Source organism: Xylaria bambusicola, assembly GCF_022495145.1.
Source record: "Xylaria bambusicola strain CBS 139988 unplaced genomic scaffold F5B22scaffold_6, whole genome shotgun sequence".
In the NCBI taxonomy this organism is placed as follows: domain Eukaryota; kingdom Fungi; phylum Ascomycota; class Sordariomycetes; order Xylariales; family Xylariaceae; genus Xylaria; species Xylaria bambusicola.
In genome coordinates this window covers 598063-618381 of record NW_025953559.1, presented here as the reverse complement: position 1 = coordinate 618381, position 20319 = coordinate 598063, and the positions used below count along the sequence as shown (strand labels likewise).

The following is a 20319-nucleotide window of genomic DNA, read 5'->3' as shown; positions in this document are numbered from 1 at the left end:
GCGACCCTTGGGCCCGGGCCGAGATATTAATAGCAAGACCAACTAAGTGTTTACTGACCCGATCTGCTGGATGACAGGGCGTTGTACGATTGAAGCAAGATAAGGAACGAACTTCGAAACTTTAGATCCATGCATTCTCCGCCTCCCGCTCTTCCTCCTTCCTTCGTTCTGAGCGAGGGGCAGGAGAAAGTACGGGGTATTAGGTAATGGCGCATAGTCCATATTTTTGTTTTCTGTCGTTTGTATGAGAAACTTGTATTTTTTTTATTTTATTTTATTTTTTTTTTCCCCTGCTTGGGCTTTCATCATGTACTAGAAACTTTTACCTATAATCATTTGTAAAGAGAGACGTCAAGTAGAAATAGAACTGGAATCAGATAAATTGAGTTACGCAAAGCCTTGTGGAACCCTCCAGCCTAGCTAGATCAATTGTTTCAGTTCTCAGGCTTGTAGGCTCATGAAGGTGTCGTTCAGACCCGGCATCGAAGCCCCTTTAGCTTGTCCACTACTCGCCTAGTTTGATCTTGATAGGATTTCGGTATAGGTATTCTTGATCAGGTTTGTTATAATTCTCCGGGTTTCTACGCCAGTCAGCGAATCTGCAGCGCGGTCGCAAGCTGGAGTTGCATTTTCCTGTATGTAGGTATATATGCGAGTGAGCCTCGGCCAGCATGTATTGAGAGGAGACGGTCTATTGTCTATTGGACTAGACAGCCGACGCGGAGATGAAGAGAGAGAGGCACAGCAGGAATATTGGTAGGTCTCGGTATGTAGGTATGTTGGTATATAGTGTATGCGAGAAACAGAATGTTATATCAGGTACTGATGAGATGAAATGAGCTAGATAATCAATGGCTGCTTCCTGTGATGCTCTAATACGGCGCAGTGATCCCTCGCTCCCTTACTTATTTTTCCGAGTACTTTACGTACCGGTACTACGTATTGCACACGATATAGGTAACACTACTGTAACGCTATGGCGTACTTCGTATGTTGGTTTTAGAAACACCTGGTGTACAGTATCGCACTTCATCTGCCGTAGGAGACGAATGAGGTGCAATGGTAGCGAGGGGCTGGTGCGTCTGACATGCATCAAAGGTACCTATACGCGAGATACTGAGACGGACACAGCATTGTCGTAAGTATGGTAATATAGGGTGCCATTCTCTGTCTGTTAGGACTTCCTGGAAAGCTGAGTGGCCTTCCAAATCTCTCCTCAAGCGCTGTCGCTGTAGGCTGTCGATTTACATTACCTCTCTTGTACGAATTACGAAGTACGACGTCTACGTCAGCGTGTGGCTTAGTTTTAAATGGTAGGAGCACAAGCAGGCTGGTACAGTATCATGTTATTTATTGGTCTGCCAAGTTGCCCAGCTCAGCTACATTAAGTAGACCGCACTTCCTACGCTACCTACATCCCATCTCGTTCAGTTGGGTTGTATTCTCTACCAGCGAATAGCGCACTTCTCGTTGCCGAGCACCTACGTTATGGCGGGGGCCTTGGTTTTCTTTCTGACTCTAGCTGGCTCTGACTGCATTAGGCATATCCCGAACCCGAGGGCCACACCGAGAGTTCGTCTGGCGCTGCGAATGTATTGTATTGTACTAAGTGAGTAAGTAAGCAGACGCGCGCATCATGGCACCTCCAGTAGTGTGATACTATGGTGCATGTCGCAGCGTGCCATACCATAAGCGTGCTGCAGCAAAGTTCCAATGCCTACTTGGGTAGTGGACGATTCCACTCATCCCCACTAGATATCATGATGAAGCGAGAGCGAGATGATCCTTGGCACAAAGTCTCCAGAGTTAAACTCTGTTGTTTCGACCTACATAGGTAGGTACTTGTAGTAGTGTAAAGCCCTGTGAACATATGTCCCCATTAGGAAACTTGGATCAGTAAGTCGGTTTCCGAGATGTTCTCTCAACTCTTCTTGAAATGCCTGCCTGGGTAGGCAAGTGTCCAGTGACATGTCTGGCTATTCCGTTTACTTATCAGCGGACTCCGAGATGCTGATTGACCCTGATAAGAGAGAACAATAGGATACCAGTTTGGTTGCTAGTAGGGATTCTGGACTAAGTAAGAGTTGCTTGAGGGATTTGAACCCCGGCGAGTTGTAATGGTGTACTTATCTACTGGACAGGCGACATTGTGGGATGATTCCTTACCACCAGAAGGAGGGGGGAGTATTGTAATACTACCTAAGTAGATTGGAACTACAACGACCACTCGTCTTTGGCAGAGAGCAAATTGTTGTACATGGCTGGCGCCATCGACTGAGCGCTTCCAGACCTCAGATCCGACACAAATCAGAAACAAGACTTGGATATATTATGCACCACATGATAGGTACTGTACCACACTTGTACAGCTCTTTCACAACTACTGTGCAGTGTAGAGGGAGAGCTACGTTGAGTACAGTCGTGTGTTGGTGTGTACCCCGGAAATATACCGATTGGCGAATTGGCGAAAGGGGCGGAGTCGGATGGAGCAGGATAATGGAAGAAAGCTGACAGCTCGCAGCAGATGCGACCTTCTACTTATACCTACTTACTATTGCCTTTTACGTAGTATGAGCAACGAGCCGACGTTTGGAGCCTTAGAGGTAATAGCATGAGTACCTACGTGTAGTTTAACAGGCTCGCAGGCTAGTCTTCTGCATGAAGATCAGTTAGGGCAGGGGATTGGGGGATTGACCCTTGACCCTTGATCATTGATCTGATCCTCTCCTAGCGTGGTCAGCGTGGTGTAGATACCATATCGAACGACACCTGGACGGTGCATTGACACAACCGGGGGAATCTTCGTATGCTACCCGGTATACCTACTATGTATATTATGTTACCCAGAATGGGTGTGAGGTGATTACTTATGCAAGGCCTCGACGTCCATACATAACTACCGCACACCATTATCAGTACTCGCTGCTGTAAGATGGACGCTTCCTATTCTCACTTGGTGTAATGGCGTAGCGTAGTGTATGAGTATTAGCAAAAGCCCCAAAGAAATCCGTCAGGCAAGCTAGAGAGGACACAAGGGTGCTTTTCGAAGATTGTCCCAGGTGGAGGCGAAGGATCAAGACCCACGCGGGATTGAAAGGACAAAAAACGTGTTGCCAAGACGGCTTGATCCTTCACTCTGGTTATTAATGCTCCCCTCCGTTGGGCTTCCGCGCCCGGTCGGCGTACAGATTGAATCACATCCTACTATGTACAGTACAGTACTGTAAGAGGATCGTTCGTTTACACGTACCTACTAAATGTGATTCAGATGTCTGTTACACTGGCTCGGCAGCATCAACGCTACTCGCTAGGAGTATACACGACATAATCACAATTCATCGCATGTGAGACGGGGTCGGAAATAACATGGGCAAGTCTCGTAGCGCACAAAGCGCCGGGTAGCGTGACTTGCATGTTTGAAGACCGAGGCCGGTTCTTAGTGATGTTATGAGCTGTTGACAGAAAAGGGAATGGGCCGAAGGGGCGAAGCAAGAATCATTTAACTCTCCGCTGGGTTGGAGTCTCCCGACCGCGACACGACTGTACCTATCAAGCCTTTCTCTCGCCCATTCGTGTCTTGTGCCACATGTGCGATAGTTCCAACACGCTAAGCTCGGATTTACTTAGTTGACTAGGAGAGAACATGAGAGAACTTGTAGCAAAAAACCTGCTCCTGGAGCTCTGCTCGGGTTCTGCTCGGGCAAGGACTTCGGTGCGCGAGACGACCCGCCAGTCCGCTACCGAGCCCCGATCGACTGGTACAGCCAGGAACCCTAGATGGGGTGACTCTTGGCAACGGGTAAGAGTCATACATAGTACAGCGACAAAATAGGGATGCTTCTCGAAGGTAGGAATGACAAAAGCTAGCCTAGACAGGGCGTAACAAAGATCTCACCGGATCTTCTACTTGGTATGAAACTATGAAAATTTGATCCAGTAGCTTTTTGTCGTCTGAGTTAATTCGAAGGTGTAAGACGGTTCGAACTCTCGGAACCGATGCGCATATCTTGCTCTGTACCACTGCTTAGTAGATGTTATTGTCATACAGGACTCAATCAAAAAGATACAGTAGTGGTGTAGCGTCAAATAATGGATGAGTGCTGTCCATCGGAAGCATTTCTTCTTTCCGCAATTTCCTAAACGTGAAAACCCGTGTCTTGTAATTATGACGGACTTGTGAGCTTTAATGCACCGGCTGTTGTCATCATGAGTACAGCTTTAATGTGAAAGAACACACCCCAATGGGACGGGGTCACGCAACAATGGATCCAGAAGGCTCATGTGAAGAGTCAACAGCTCAGGATGATGAGAGTAGACTGTAATAGGGCAGTGGATAGGCTTCATTACTTAGACCCCGTCCAAGGAATCTTAGAATATCGCCCTTGTTATTGTTCATGATGATTCATGATTATTCGCGGCGCGGAGAAACCGCGGAGCACTTGGCATAACGGTAGGTAGGTATCACCGGCATTAAGCTGGAAACTGAGAGCAGAGCAACAGCAAATAATCCGGGCGATTGTGCGGCTGAGATCCGCACACAGATCGCGGACGTTGGGGCCTTTTGTGGTGTGTAGACTTTCAGATTCATATCCCTTGATCTTAATCCACCCAGCCTAGCAAAGTGCAGAAGACGTAGGTGGGACAACTTACAAGTAACACGAATAAGACCTTGGCTGGCATCGGACTTTGCAAGGCGGCCGCTAAAATACACCGCATCGCGCGCTCGGGGCCACAGGCTGTGGACATCATAGTGATACCATTCCTAAGTAAAGCCATGCTTGGGGGCTAATGAAAGGGATGTCATTGTCGTTCTCGGTCTCGGGAAATGGGAAATGCACTAGCACTAGTTATTAATCCACGGATCCAGTAGTTTATGAAAAAGTTATGCACCTAAAGCTGCCTGCTAAATGTCTTCTGGTCGGGAAGGGATCAGCTAACAAGGGTATTTTTAGGCTTTTGTGCAACCCTCTGGCATAAACTTGGCTACAACTACTCCGTACCAACCATGGTAGGTATACACTCTATGACTTGACTTATAAAAGCCCGCTAGCTGGTACAATTTGCATGTTGCACCTATTCGGTCGTGGAGTGGGTGGTTGAGTGGAATCTCACAGACACCTACCGCCCTGGCTTACTGCACCGGTTTAGATACAACCCGTCGTCGGCCACTTTTGTCGCCGGCAAGTCTCCCAAGGTATTCGCATGTATTTCGTGGTCACTCCGGCGTACACAGGATCCCCCTCTAGGCTTGGCTCCTTTCAAGGCTCCCAAGGACTGGACGGCCAAGTGCTGCGTACTCAGTCTATTGTCATGGTATTGCACCGGCGCTGTTGGCAGTCGGTCCTTGGGTCCTTGGGTCAGGTATGTTACCAACTCGTAACACGGCGGAAGGGTGGCAGTCAAAGTAGGAATTTGGATTTGCTTTTTGATGGTGTAGGTAGGTTGGGTTATTATAAAGATAAAAACAACCAGCTCTCTAGGCCGTAGCCTTTTTTCCCTCTCGATCCTCCTTATAATTGATCCCTCTCTTTACTACTAGGCATATGCGTCTACGAAGTACTTCTGTCTGTGACTGATCTCCAATCTTCGCCTCTCCAAATTGAATAACAAAAACGTCCTGATTGAGGGCCACAGAATATATTCAGCGTTTCAACTGTATATACTGTCAACGCCGACTCGGTTAACTTCGCCCAGAGCATCGCCAACATCCCACATCCCACTCACAGCTTACTATTGTAGGGTGCCCTGTCTGGTCTCAGACTCACAAGGGCATTGGAAACTTGGAGCTACCGGAATTGACCTTGTCAGCACCCAAGTCTTGGCCCACATCTCGGACATAAAGCAACTCGCCGATCCATCTCCATACCGGGCCCTATTTCGCGCTTGAGCTAAAAAGTTACCGTGCCTAATAATAAGAGGAGCATCACATAATCGTCACAGTAGTGATGCATTTGAGCATTATTAATCCCCTCTAAGAACATCGCTTTGGATTTACCGATTCCTCTCCTCGGCTTATTTCCCTTTCCCCAAACGTTCGTCTTTCCCCTGCATTTTCCAAGACTCTTCCTTTTAAAGTTTACTACTGAGGGGACAAAATACCTCTTCTATCTCGCCTGAGTCTCTCCAATACGCCAACTGTATAAGTGATTACCCAAAATGGAAAGTGGCATACCGACACCACCTACAGAAGAGAACAACATGAAGAGCTCAACAACACAAGCCCCCTCACGCAGGAGTACAGCACCGGCTACGAAGTCTGTCAAGCCGATACATCGTGGGACAAAGCGGTCGGCTACTCATATGGCGCATTCTCCTGCTCACGATCATCCACCGCTTTCGCCCCATGGAATTGACAACAGGCATAAACGAGTATGGAAAGCATGTGAAAGGTGTAGAATGAAGAAGACAAAGGTTCGTCTACCTTCTGGATTTTCAAGCTGAATATTGCCTGCTTACATGGGATGTAGTGTGATGGAGAGTTTCCTTGTAAGAGATGCAAAGATGATGGACTAGTATGCACAGCGGGTACCCGAAAGAAAACGGAATATAAACAACTGCCTAGAGGGTAGGATGCGTGATTGTCCCACCCGATTTACCAAGCTAACTTGGGTGTAATAGATACGCCGAGGTTTTGGAAAATACACAATTCGCATTAATAGCGACAGTCCACAAACTATATAACATGGTCAGGAATGGGCAGTCGTGGGAATTAGGGGAACCAGAGCTAAACGATAGGGGCCAACCCATTATTCATAACATCGCGACAAAACTTGGGTGCATAAGACCAAATGCCGACGCCGACCTGCCTCCTCATTCAGTATTTCCCGAAGATGAAGCAGGTCTATCAAAGTTGGCAGCGGAGTTAGAGGCTCAACAACCTGACAAGGAAAAGGAGTCGCCAGAAGCTGAGATTAAATGCGAGACCGAGACCACTTGCGCCCAAACCGAACGAGCAAGCTCCTCAGAAATAGATCACTCAGATTTCGAATATGACTATCGGAAAGTGTTGGTGGCTGCTCAGCAACCAAATCTCCAGACCATGTCACCTCAAAGCTTCACCTCATCATATAATGAATTCGAACCGAGTTCGATACATAGCGACGTCGACCCCTCGGCTGCCCTCTTCGCCGTCCAGTCTCCTACAGCACCGACGTCCTATCCGAGTTGGCATATAAATAGACCACCGTCGATGAACGTTTCGCCACAATACGTGGCACAGATGGACATGAATATGGCCGAGATCATGTTAAGTCAGGGCTTAGTCGAGTCAGAGTTTGGTACCATCAAGCCTCACATGATCAATGTACCCAACTCGGAAGTGATGTTGGGTGTTGGTGACCCGATGATCGCATATTCCAGCTACAATAACATGGATCCGCTATAATTTGTATAGCCGACTATTGCAATGGCATTAGTGGCATGGATGCTATACTACATTGGCAACATGTACAGCCGAAAGAGGCAACAAATACGCCACACTACTAAGCTCTCATCATGATGGTCACGAATAATGCATGGCGCTCGGGGGTGTTTTAACAGTTGCTTCAGGTTACAAGGATAGAGGAGTGGCTGTTGGCTGGGAATACAAACAGCCATGTGTATTAACCAGCGTTTGGGAGGATTGCATTGCTGGCGTTGTTGGAAACATTCTGTATCGCAACATATTTTCTATCTCAAGATGTGACGGGGACTTACTCACGTCTTGCGCAAGTCGTTGGCCGAATAATTACTATTAATTACTAGGCGTGAGTAGCACTCACGGCCAACAAACAACCCACAGCTTGTTCGCCAATCGTTGGTGTGTTGATCGTTTCAAAAGGCTGCATGAATGATATTTGGAATTCCCATGTGCCGTACACGCGGATACGGCACCCACCCCCAACAGAATCCTACGATACCATCTATACTTACGCGTATTACCAACTGCTATTGCAAGTGTCATGTTTACTCAGCCCTTGCATGGAATCCAAAGGTATTGGGAACATATCGACCCAGCACCGGGCCTCGAAACGGCCACAAAGCCGTCCCCCCACCACATGTGTTCGATGCAAGCAGTGGGCTTCACGTAAGAAGCCACAGGAACAACAAACAAGCAAACAATGAAAATACATTACAAATATCCTCAAGACAAACAACCAACTTTTCCTGTTTCATAAGCACATAGTAGCAGTTATCCACCCCCTCTGACAAGTCATTGATGGCATCCGCGGATACGTTGATTCATTGGTGAAGTCGTCCAATTCCTGCCGTGCGGGAGGCAAGGGGGAGCATTTGATAGGGCAAAGTTATGATCCTTAAAGATGGAGGGGCACCCGATTGGTCTTCGCACAGTAATTCGTGAGCTCGTAGGGCAATGCCAGTAAGCGAAATTTCTAGGACACACGATGTTACGAGTTGTTGGCCAAGCACATTACAGTATTTCGTTATGCTGCTCAACGAGCACCTCCTGAATTGCTTCGCCACAAATCAATCTATCTTGGTGATCATTAATTCTGCTGCCTAGACCGATAGGTAGCATACCTAGCGGAAAATAGGTAATGACCGAGATATACATTAAAGATGGTGGGAGGACCTCGCAATCGCTAAGCGTATAGCATTATAGATCCACCAAGAACCACGAACCCCAGCTTGGATACTGCCAAGACGAATCATTTGAGAAGCTTGCGTTGCTTGCATTGCTGCGCCTATTGACAGCACCACCCCGCAGGAGGGGTGCCGGCGTATGTGAAAATGGTAGTAGTCTGGGAGAGCAATATACAACAACACGCCGGCGTCACAAGTCACAGCCTGAAGACGACCTGTCCAATGATTCCATCAATGATTAAGGAATTGGCGGCCTCACTGACAGGCAGGCACTTCCTACAGTAGGTAATCAAACGGCGGCAATGCGTGGTACTTTTCTGACAATACTATTATTGAAACGTGGACCGGTATTCACAAGTCACTAGGAAGTAGGTGCAAGAAGACACAGCCCTATCTTGAGCGACAGTGCATCATTAGTGTATATCCTACACCACAGTAAGGCTACGGTATCTCTAGATGAATGATTATTACCTATCTTGTTAATAGCTGATCACACATAAGTCGTTTCTCTGCTCGTTGCACCACTACCAACCGTCTTCCTTGCATAACTTTCAATCATGATTTGTTGGTTCCACAACCTAACGGGGATGACCAAAGCCGATCGCAGGATAACCAACATGCCCGAAACCCGTTGCAAGTGGCCCATGCCAATACGGTATGCCATTCCGCGCGAAAGAATAACCCAGACTCAATTCAATGCTCAGTTACAGGGCCAGACAGGGCTTCAGTAAAGATGGTATGCATTGACAATTGGACTCAAAGCCATACCATGCTACTGTTAGATGCACTATCTCTTTAGTTGTACTGTATTTGAACAAGGGTTCTGAAAGTCCGAAGGGCGGACGAATGACGGCCACCGGGGATTAGCGACCTTCCGACTCTCCGTCGGAGTGTCTTTTTATGGCTCGGCGTTACAAGGGACAACGCCAGCTGCGGCATCTTCCCTTAATCAGCAGCAACAGATTCTAGTCCTAACTCCGACCCTCCTTGATTCTAGTCAGGGATATCTACATGTAGATATCGTACAGCGCATTCTTGATTGATCATTATAACTGTTGGTGAGCGGTCGGCTACTTACATGTAGGTTGCATTACACTCACGACCCTGACAGCTTGGCTTCTATAATGTCAGCTTTGCTATGTATGAGTGCTTGACTAAACACAGTCGACTTTGGATTATAAACCGCTTGTATAACACGGCATTACTGCCGACGATATCAATATGTAAGTGGCTTAATAAGCAATGTAAAGCCTAGTTAATGGCGGGGTAGTTGAACCAGAGTTTTGTCGGAGAATTTTGACTAGGTTAGGAATCAATGGATGATGGATCTCTCTCACCGTATTACGCCATCCCTGAAACAGTTTTACCGTTGGTCAAATTCTTTCTAGGTGGGTATATGCCGTTCTGGACTATTTACTAGTCTCGTCGATGGTCTGTCTGTACGCAGAATTCCGTAACTACACGGCGCGGAGCTTTGGGCCGGAATTATATGTATAGCTGCTTACGATATCTACCAAATAACACACAGCCTAGCTTGCATATCTCACCCGTCACAGCAGGAAACACCTTTCTATGTTACGGTAATTATTAACATCATCCAAGGACTATTCAATTTACGCCGGATGACCTCCCAGGAACCTTTATATTCCGTAAAGCGGAGAATGGACGCTGAATGACCCACGCCTATTACTAAACTTGTGGAACTCCGCCGGTGAGTAGTGTGAGTCTGATCTCAAGCGTGTTTCGCCCCAAGTCTTTCTGCGCCATCACATCACAGTACTCGCTAATGGCTCACGTCATCGCCCAGTACGTGCCATGTGTTCGGGCTGTCACAAGAAAATCCTAAGCCTCACAGTCTCGCACGCGCCTGAGGGCCTGCGATGTCCTTCATAGCGCCGGGGCAACGTGTCGTGGGTCGAAAATTACGACTGAAAGCGAGATACGGGACATACGTTAAGTTACCTCGATCTTGTCTCCTCAGCAAGGCTAGAGCAACCAGGTCACATCCCACTATGCCCTACCAATAGTCACCTTCCGCCGAGACGGGTGGTCTACTTCTACCTACATATATGTTAGCCTGTGCTAGGTATTCCCATCTTGGCCTCATATAACTCGCATCTTGGCGAGAAAGTAACATGAAGTCACTCCCCGGTACATATATATTACTGCACCCACAAGCCCCTTGCTTAAAGGATGAGGCGGAGGCAGTGGTGGTAATGGCATTATAACATGATTATATGTTTGGACACATCCAAACGATAGACTTCGCTCAGTAACCCGAGTCGATTGTGCCCTCGGGCCCCGAATTATAGGCAAGTCGACGTAAGGCGATGGGCTAATCACGTCCTTTCAGTGCAGTACACCCGGCTTTAGTTACTAAAACCCGGCAATCTGCATTTCTTCCATACCCTCAGCATGGCTCAGTCACGGCCAACGGGCATAGCATAAGACGTCGCAGATAGGGTGCGGATCTTGACCGCTAGTGCGCGCAATACCTATTGTCGATTCTAGTGCAAGAATCAGGTAAGAATAGACGAGTCAATTTGGCCATCCACTTCAACGTTCTCTTCCGAAATGACTACAAGGGTACAGTTCTATCTCCATGGCTTCAGGGTGTTTTTACTGTGACTCCTTGTAGTTCACTATGATGCAATGACGATAATGATACAAGATAGTCGATGGTTAACAGGTTTATTGTAATCAGCATCAATACTGAGGCATTGGAAACAGGGGTTTTCACCTCCTGTTTGAGCACTCATCGTGACGATGGAACGCAGCAACAACTGCATTGGGCTCATATGTAGACTTTAAAGGGTGGTGCGATTCTGGGAAACATCGTTCATTCATCACCAAGATAACTACCGTGTGCAGGGAGGCTTAAAATACATACATCTCATTCCGAAGCATTAAACTCAGTCATACAGCTATGAACTACGCAAACGGGTAACTCCTCATCCCATACCGCCATATCTGCTTTGGTTTCCGTTACGATCGAGTGATGGCCACATATTCGTGAGCACTCTGGAATACTCTTCTTTTTCAATTGAGAGAATTGTTCCTATTGATAGACCATTCATAGAAATTAGCAAGACAAAATTATCACAGAAAAGAAGAGACAAAAATGCATGATAATTGACATGAGCAAAAGAATGCATCAGCCGTGAATCGAACACGGGGCCCATCGATGGCAACGATGGATTTTACCACTAAACCACTGATGCTGTTGGTATTGTTGGTGTCTTTGGATGATAACGTCCATTGCTAAATGGTATCTATGAATTTGACAAATCTCGGACAATTGTCTAAGCTCTCATTCAGTGTTTTTTCATAGCTATGAATAACCTGAACAGAGCAAGACCGTATTTCCCCCCTCTGAGTACGCTTCTACAGGAGTTCAAAACTATGTCTCAGTACACGTACAGACCTAGCTCAGCTCACACGATTGATTTAGACGATCTTCTGTGTTCTTTGAACAGTAGTGCCATATCAAGAATCATAGGTATACAGACTTGTAGCCATTGAGAACCACAAATTAGCTCCGTGGCTCGGGAAAGGGAACTTGCCACCGAATGTTCATTCCTGGTAGTGGCTACAGATGACGGACAGTTGGCATGCTAGGATTTCATCTCTGTGGCTCGCACTAGCAAGGCCTTATACCATGTCACAATATCGGTCGTATCGAGGCACATCATCTCTTAGACTCGATCATTCATGCTCACATGGGCATGTCAGAACAACAGACTAGACACGATGAACACAGTATTGACGTTCGGACCTAATGTGGACGCTTTTGAGCCCTTCCATGCAGACCACAAATCTGGAAACATCTACAGCACTCAAGTCCGTGTGGAATAAGCTATAAACTATGGCTAGATAGGCTGTCATCGATCAGTTCGAAGAGAAGTCCAGAAATATTCTCTTCAAGAGAACTGAGAGTATTCAGCGATTCCTGGGGAGTTGTGGTCAAGTTGCTCAAATTTGGTGTGAACCTCTACGCATAGTTTGTTACACGCATACGAGCTGATTCTGCAGTTCGCCTTGCGCTTCGGTCAAACGGAAGGCCATTGCAGGATGTTGATGATCTTCAAAGACATGCAGGCAATGTTGGAAAGTGAGGTTATACAGACTTCGCTTTATGAAACAAGCCAATGAGACCTAGGCGGTCAGGGCTAGAAAACCAGTTGTATATAGAGTCAAGTCAAGCCACCAAGGCTAAAAAGGAATTGGTTGGTTAAGGACTCATGCAGCCCTAGTTGATCATTATTTTGTGAATAGCATCAAATTCCAAGCCCAGGCCTCTGCCCTTGTTATATAGTTCAACTCATGATTTTCAGTTTCCACGCTATTCTAAGTGCCGCTCGAGAGCCATCTAGAAAATTTATTATGCTTTACTAAATATTTCACTAGAAAGTCACGAAAGCGAATGCTGTGCTTTACAGAGATCCGTCTGTTTAATACCCCAGAGAGATTTTCTTGGGGGCTCCAGGGAGCAGAAACCGAAAGGCTTCTCGGTATACTCTATTAGCCATATCAGAGAAACCAATCATCCCCACAGCACACAATGGCACTGGTGACGCTCCCCTACACTATGCAGCTGTCCTCGCCGATCCCGAACTTGAGCATCTACTAAAGGAAAGAGGTACCGATATAGTATCCTCAATTGCCGTGCTGTGAACTAGAAGCCGACCTTGCAAATAGTATGTCTTATACTAGATAATGAAGCAGGTAACATGCGGTAACCAAACGACTGCCTTTGGGCGCGCCCTTTACGTGTCTGATGGACGTACTTCTCCATGTACCTGCCAACCCGAACGGGTAGGGTCTATATACTGGAGGATACTAGGTGACCGCTTTTATAGTATCTATTTTCGAGACAAATTCCTGGAACGGTGATAAGGTAATCATATTTCCGTGTTTAATAGATTGCCTTGTGATGGAGGAAGCATTTGTAGATCTATCAGAGCGCGAAAATGAGACTGCGGCGACCGTGTTGGCAAATATATTGTCGTACGAGAAGATAGAGGAGGTTGATAAATAACGACTTTCAATCTAGAAAGAATTACGAGAGTATGTTGGCGTCGGGTTTGATGATTTTGGAAGAGTCGCTGCCATCCATGCCCTCAACCAGCTGTTGCAGACTTGCAGTATTTCTTTCAGTCCAATGGAGAGAGAACGCCTTTGATATTCTAACAAGACATCTTAGTGGATTATATAGGTGTGCTTATCAAGGCATCACTAGGTTTTTAGTCTGGCGTTACACTGCCGACCTAGGGACATACCCTGAGGCATCATAATGGTTTTATAGAGTCAGTTCGATCGAATAAATACGGCTCCTAACCCGATCTTACTGTTCCATACTAGCCCTACTATATCTACACCTATCATCAACTAACAATGCTCTTCAGCGTGTAGGACGATCGCCAACATCGTACATAGCACTGGTCGCCGAGTGCTAGTTTCATATTTTGATTTACCTGCTGACCCTCCCACGAATTGGATAACACACCCTTCACAAGTTCTAGCCATTATGTATCAAGTGAGTATGATATGAAACGTCTAGATTCCATGCCCAAAACCCGCTGCCATTGCAAGATGCGCAATGCTATGACGGCAAAAGAAAAAGATAGCACTCCTGCTTCTTTCCTTAAGCTCCTTGGACATAGTTAACCGAGAAGATAGATACTTAGTTGTGAACTAAAGTCTGAGGAAGACCCCTGAGGATATAGCCAATGTCACGACCGCTCTCTTTCTTTCAGAGTGTCAAGGCTCGCAAGAGAGAAGTAAATATTGAGTCCGGGGGGGACAATCATCTTCTATCTACTAGTTTCCCCTCTCATGCACCAAGAAACTAAAAAGTCTAGTTCAGCACCACGTGACTGAACATCACTTAGAGTTGATTGCCTGCATATTAGGTAGGGATCTAGACCCGGTACAAATGTAACCTTGTCTACTGGAAACCTGAGCGCCCAGCATTCACAAGATCAGCGCCGGTCGAGTTACCAATGAATTGGCTTCATGGTATCCCAGAGTCTGCGAGGAAGTGGGCCGCGAAACCATTCTCTTATCAACCCATGCCCTTCTCGTGAGACTTGTACTACTTTAGTGTGGCCCGACAACTATCTGACACTTAGTATTTTCTGATAGGAGTCGATGGCTTGCTATATAAGTGGTGCAGAACCCATAGTATATGTGGAAATACGCAGCGGCTTGTTGGGACTGTAGAAAAGCAACTTACGATAGATCAGGAAGCACATCTCTGCACTATAGCTGTGAAAATCTGGTTAACTAGATAACAGATTGAAATTGACATAGACGCCTCATCACCAATTCAAGTCGATATGCCGAACAGCGCAGAACCCGAGGTCCTTGAGGACCTAGAGAAAGGAGCAGAAAGTAGTATGGGGGAGGAAAATCCGGTTCAGGCGCGGGGTTGGAAAGACAGAATGTTTAGGCTCTTGTCCGCAGGACGTGTAGAGCTTCGTGGTGTGTTGCCTGTGCCTCTAGAGGAACGAACATCGACTCAATATTCTAACTATGTGAGCGAATTCCCTATTACATATCCTATTGCTTCGCGTTCGCTATCAGTAAAAGAAAAGAAAAAAAAACATCATCTTAGCCCAACTCTCTCACGTTTCCCCGCATACTTCTTGCGACCGTTATATATGCTTTTAAGATGTACTCACTGACCATGATGCTTTAAGTTCTCGATCTGGGTCTGTATCAACGTGAATATCCTCGCCATCACATTTGGCATGCTGGGGCCTACGTACGGCTTGAATCTTCGTGACAGTTCGCTAGTCATCATCTTCTTCTGTTTACTGACGGCGGCCATACCTGCGTATCTGGGCACACTCGGCTCGAAAACAGGCATGCGCCAAATGCTCCAGGCGCGGTTCAGCTTCGGGCGGTACATTGTTTCAATACCGGTCCTTCTGAACCTAGCCACGTTTACGGGATTCTGCGTCATCACATGTGTCATCGGGGGGCAATGTCTTGCGGCTATATCCGAAGGGTCTTTCTCATCCGCCGTCGGTATCGTTATCATCGGTGTGCTGTCGCTGCTGATCGCATTCTGTGGGTACAACGTCCTCCACATCTATGAGCGTTTCGCGTGGATTCCTGCTTTGATTGCCATCGTCATTACTGCGGGGAGTGGCGGTTCGCATCTCCATGAACAAGCCCCAATGCCAGCGGCGACTCCGCGAGGTATCTTCTCGCTTGGAATGGCGATTGCTTCATACATGATTCCCTTCTCGGGACTGGCATCGGACCTCACGACGTATCTTAACCCCAAAATCCCAAGGTGAGTTGGTACGTTACAAGGATACCAGCATCTTTTGTGCTAATGTGGGATTGAAACTAGTTGGAAGCTTTTTCTATATGGCTTTGCCGGCCTCACTCTCACGACTATCCCACTTATGGTGCTTGGGGCAGCTATCGGAGGCTCGCTTTCAAATGTCCCTGAATGGGAACAGGGCTACGCGACAAATTCCGTTGGTGGCGTCCTCGCTGCTATGTTATTGCCCCTTGGCGGGTTCGGGAAATTCGTCGTCGTTCTCCTCTCATTCTCGTTGATAGGCAACAACGCAGCCACCATGTACTCTATCACGCTCAACTTCCAACTCTTAGTGCCGCAACTTATTCGCGTTCCGCGCTACGTCTTCTCGATCGTCATAACGGCGATCTTGATTCCGGTCTCGATCAGGGCCGCGATGGACTTCTTCCTGAGCCTTCAGAACTTCATCTCCCTGATCGCGTATTGGTCGGCAGCTTTCGTGGCTGTTGTCATCACCGAGCATGTTGTTTTCCGAAAAGGTCGGTACGACACGTACGATCATGACGCGTGGAATTCGGCGTCGCGGCTACCATGGGGAGCTGCAGCCTTGACTGCTTCGGTCCTCAGCTTTGGCTTGGTTGTTCCGAGCGTGGCGCAGGCATGGTTTACAGGTCCCATCGCGAAGATAACGGGTGATATTGGAATTGAGTTGGCGTTGGTGACGACGGCGATCCTCTACTTACCTCTAAGAGCTTTAGAGAAAAAGCTTTGTAAGCGATAAAATTCAAGGTGCTGCTTTATTGACGTATCGCTCTAGGAGATGGTTGTGTATTTTCTTATTACGATATCTATGTTTAGCTGTGTGGAAGCAACGGCTAAGGTACGCACGGATACAATGAGAGAAGTCGGGGTAGTTCAACTAGTCCTTGATTTCGATAATCAAGGACGTGCCACTGCTGTCAAAGGAAGGATAGAAAGAGCTGGACCTGCGAAAGTACACTTCGGTCTTCGCATCATCTCCTTAAGTGAAATGCAGCATAAAAATGTGCAAGTGAATAGACGACTTTCGAACACGTTACTCGCTTCCAGCTATGTGCACGGGGATGTCCTTTGTACAGATCCATGAACGCTCCTTGTGTATACGGATGCTACAAACTGATTTGGAAACATAACGTCTTGGGGTGGTATCAAGCTAGTTCCATTTAATCTGTATATGGTTCTATTGCCCGCAGATTGTACTTGTATCTTTATTGTTGTTCAAGGGTGTTGGATAAGGCGCTTCGCTCATTTAGATGAAGACCCGGAAATAGAACCATTGCTTTCAAGGTCAAAATCAGCCTTCTTTGGAGATACTTCGACGCCTTCGATCGCAATAGAGTGCATGCGGTGCTGGTAACAGGGTCAGTTGCTTCGCTTCCTTAATCTTCTGGGCTTTACGTACATTGATATTGATCTTGGGTCCTTTGAACCATTTGTGTGCGTCCACGAAGAACCAGATAATAACGAATAGCATCGGCGCACCCTAGTGTCAATGTATTAGTATATGTACAGATCGACTTTCCATATGAGCGACAACTAGCATGGGTGCAGAACCAAAATATTTGAGGGCGGATGATGGACACTCACATAAACCAAACCCGTCCAGTTCATGTCTGCAGGTGTAAGATTATTTCCGTGGACAGCAGGAAAGTTGAAGAACGGTACGATGGCGAGTACGAAAGCGCAGCTGGCAATGCCGATAGGCAAACTGAACGGGCCAAGGTGCCATGGGCCCCTCTTAAAGTTATTCCGTACAACCGCGATCTTGATGAAGATGGGGATGGTGAAGGCGATAAATGCAGCAACCGCGCCAATGCTGAAAATGGCATCAATTGCCGTGCCGCCGAATATTAAGAGCAGAAGAAGGATTCCAATGATTGTGTTAAACCATACGGCATTTACGGGTGTTAGGGTATGTTTGTTGACGCGCTTCAGGGGCTTGCTGAACACTCCGAAGCAATCGTCACGGGCATACGCAAAACAGACGCGTGATGCTGCGACCATGCAGCCTTGTCCCATGGAAAACGCACAGACGATGGTCAGAGCAAGCACGGCGAGCGCGGCATTCTTAGGCAGCACCTGGACCAGGTATGCAGCCCATGGCTGTCCAAGATCCGAGTTAATAACAGCATCGATGTCGGTGATAGTATACGCGATCAAGGTGTTCAGAATGAAACCTAGAACAGAGCCTGAGACAGCTGTCATCACAATGGCTCGCGGAGAAGCGATCGCGGCGTTGGAGCACTCCTCAGCGAGATGAAAGGGAGCATCGTAACCGCTCATTGTCCAACAGATCGCTAGGAAGGACATCAAGACTGCAACTCCGTCCGGCCAGTCCGTGAAGTTCTCGATACCCCAAGCTACTCGGCTAGGCTGAAATTTTGGTACATTGTGCGTTGTAGTTGGAATGATGATTATTATGATGAAGAGCGCGAGAAGATTTATAGCAGTCCCAACTGAGTTGAAGCGTGCGACCCACAGCGTTGGCATACTGCTGATGCACGCGTGGACGATCATGAGAAAGGTGGTAAGGAGGAAAGTTTGATATTGAGTTGGAACGTAGCTTGGGTTGACGATACTTGCTGCAGCCAGTATCATACCCGCTGTTGAATCGTCAATCTTGCAGCCATGACTATACTAGGAACTGCATTCACGCTTGACTCACCTCCGCCATAGTTGACACTGGGAGATCCGGTGACTTGGACGAACCAGTTCGACCATCCTGTTATCCAAGCTGCTAGAGGACCCCATTTCGGACCCGCGAGAACGGCTGCTGCGTAATATAGCCCGCCAGATGTTGGCATACTGCTTGCTAGCTCGGCCATGGACAATGCAATCTAGAGAGGTATTCAGCAGAGTCCCGTATTTCAAGCGCTAGGCGGACAATTACGACGGTGAGACTTACGCATATGATAAATATGACGGAGACGAGCCATCCCCATGTGTTGGCAGCAGGCCCGGCTACACCGAGCTGAATTAGCCATCATCTCCTAAACAATTGCTTCGTTCTGACTACTCACCATAGCCGATGCCATACCACATAGTTGAGGCGATGCTAGGTAGCAATCCCATCACGGCAAAACTGACGGCGAATGAAGTCCAGGCTGAGAACTCGCGCTTGAATTCCTGTTTGTATCCCAGCGCAGCCAGTGCTGCTTCATCCTCCGACATGCCGGAGATATTGTCTGGTACATCACCATCCGCGAATACTGTGGTGACGGCGGGCGCATGCTCTCCATGTGGGTGGCCGCCGCCTACCTCTCGGCTTGCAGACATTGAGGGCTTGTTGAATATCGGCGGCTTAGTAGATGGGCGTTATCCACAGTGCTATTTATCACCGTGTTAAAGCGCGCGGCTCTATCCAGGACCGATTGAAGTTGGAGTGGATGGGACGTCTAATGGTCGCTGCAAGTAAATGGGAACCAAAATGAAACAGACAGACGTCAAGTGGGCGTCACTAGCATCATATACGGTACCAACCCTAGATGAACTACATACTATATTGACCAATACCGGCCTGCTCTGCCGTGTTGGGTTACTGAATGCCTGCGGTGTAACTCCCGCAGGCCGATCAGAAGAAATCGACAAGGATTTATCTCTGGTGGCTGCTGCAGAGATATGCTTGTGTGCACGCGGTCACTGCGTACATCACCTACCTTGATGTCTTATCTTTCTCCAACTTTCGTCGTGGGGCACGGCCTTTTCCAGCTTCTTGCTTGGCGATTTGCCCTCGATTCCGATTCGTGAGACACAAACAGCTCTTAACCATTGAAGACTGAGTGAGACATACACAACGAGGCTATTACAGCCACGAGCTTGGGAAAAGCGATGGGCAGTACAGCCGTATTGGTTTCAATCATCCCAATCATCCCAGAGAGCCTGCTATCTCTAGGTGGAATCACCACGGACAGGGAAAGCAGCGATGCTTATTCACTCAAGTGGAGAATGTTTTGTTGATCTGTTGCATGAGCTTAAGCAGCCTATAAGAGCCGAGTTCTCAATCTCTGAGACCAGTAGGTTATCTTTGTGGCTTCAATAGGTCTGAATGGGCTTCTTGCTTTCGACTGATAGATGACCTGGGGCAATTCCGCGGTCAACAACTTTATCCCCGCAGTTTCCAAATACGTACCCAGGCATCTACTAAAGATTTAGGTTAATGCAGCTTCCTGCTCAGCTACCTATATCGGTTACAGGGTACGATAAGTGCTGTCCAAAGTATTTATAATTTGAATAGTTGGTGCCACGTCCGTACGATGGATAATATAAATCCTGGGGAAAGTCATACCATTTGTTATCTTCATCACATGGCTAGGATCTGCTGCTTCGATGTTTCTGTTAATTTAAGTATACACTTGGCATGTCTCAGGCTGCTCGCTGTGACAACAGATAGTTTGGTCCGTATATCCTGCTCTAAATCGCTA

The 20319-nt window shown here is 47.3% G+C and overlaps 4 protein-coding genes and 1 non-coding gene across 5 annotated transcripts; 3 read left to right on the top strand and 2 right to left on the bottom strand.

The window, feature by feature from the left end:
- The first annotated feature begins 5932 nt into the window (after positions 1-5932).
- F5B22DRAFT_463897 (uncharacterized protein) lies at positions 5933-7408 on the top strand. Its single transcript, XM_047972083.1, has 3 exons — positions 5933-6411; positions 6468-6565; positions 6619-7408. The coding sequence occupies exons 1-3, from the start codon at positions 6157-6159 to the stop codon at positions 7382-7384; spliced, it is 1119 nt and encodes a 372-aa protein (XP_047834215.1). The 5' UTR covers positions 5933-6156; the 3' UTR covers positions 7385-7408.
- Positions 7409-11733: 4325 nt separating this feature from the next.
- Positions 11734-11804, bottom strand: F5B22DRAFT_t43. Its single transcript has one exon. It is a non-coding gene; the product is annotated as a tRNA-Gly (tRNA).
- A 2595-nt stretch (positions 11805-14399) lies between these two features.
- F5B22DRAFT_463733 (permease for cytosine/purines, uracil, thiamine, allantoin-domain-containing protein) lies at positions 14400-16856 on the top strand. The gene is made up of 3 exons (XM_047972081.1): positions 14400-15119; positions 15285-15886; positions 15947-16856. Exons 1-3 carry the CDS (start codon positions 14922-14924, stop codon positions 16638-16640), a joined length of 1494 nt encoding a protein of 497 aa, XP_047834214.1. The 5' UTR covers positions 14400-14921; the 3' UTR covers positions 16641-16856.
- Positions 16551-17123, top strand: F5B22DRAFT_463820 (uncharacterized protein). The gene has a single exon (XM_047972082.1). It carries the CDS (start codon positions 16680-16682, stop codon positions 16983-16985), a length of 306 nt encoding a protein of 101 aa, XP_047834213.1. The 5' UTR covers positions 16551-16679; the 3' UTR covers positions 16986-17123.
- On the bottom strand, positions 16892-19516 carry F5B22DRAFT_463641 (amino acid permease-domain-containing protein). Its single transcript, XM_047972080.1, has 6 exons — positions 18919-19516; positions 18804-18859; positions 18564-18735; positions 17486-18501; positions 17301-17381; positions 16892-17248 (listed from the first exon to the last, which is right to left on the bottom strand). The coding sequence occupies exons 1-6, from the start codon at positions 19172-19174 to the stop codon at positions 17144-17146; spliced, it is 1686 nt and encodes a 561-aa protein (XP_047834212.1). The 5' UTR covers positions 19175-19516; the 3' UTR covers positions 16892-17143.
- Positions 19517-20319: the final 803 nt, after the last annotated feature.

Bases quoted from the DNA above. Each gene is read 5' to 3' on its own strand.
- F5B22DRAFT_463733 (XM_047972081.1), top strand. From the start codon at position 14,922: ATGCCGAACAGCGCAGAACCCGAGGTCCTTGAGGACCTAGAGAAAGGA. The intron at 15,120-15,284 runs GTGAGCGAATTC...TGATGCTTTAAG, and splicing joins CGACTCAATATTCTAACTAT to TTCTCGATCTGGGTCTGTAT. The intron at 15,887-15,946 runs GTGAGTTGGTAC...GATTGAAACTAG, and splicing joins CTTAACCCCAAAATCCCAAG to TTGGAAGCTTTTTCTATATG.
- F5B22DRAFT_463897 (XM_047972083.1), top strand. From the start codon at position 6,157: ATGGAAAGTGGCATACCGACACCACCTACAGAAGAGAACAACATGAAG. The intron at 6,412-6,467 runs GTTCGTCTACCT...CATGGGATGTAG, and splicing joins GTAGAATGAAGAAGACAAAG to TGTGATGGAGAGTTTCCTTG. The intron at 6,566-6,618 runs GTAGGATGCGTG...TGGGTGTAATAG, and splicing joins TATAAACAACTGCCTAGAGG to ATACGCCGAGGTTTTGGAAA.
- F5B22DRAFT_463641 (XM_047972080.1), bottom strand. From the start codon at position 19,174: ATGTCTGCAAGCCGAGAGGTAGGCGGCGGCCACCCACATGGAGAGCAT. The intron at 18,860-18,918 runs GTGAGTAGTCAG...AGCTCGGTGTAG, and splicing joins GTGGTATGGCATCGGCTATG to CCGGGCCTGCTGCCAACACA. The intron at 17,249-17,300 runs GTACGTAAAGCC...CCCTGTTACCAG, and splicing joins GACCCAAGATCAATATCAAT to CACCGCATGCACTCTATTGC.
- F5B22DRAFT_463820 (XM_047972082.1), top strand. From the start codon at position 16,680: ATGGTTGTGTATTTTCTTATTACGATATCTATGTTTAGCTGTGTGGAA.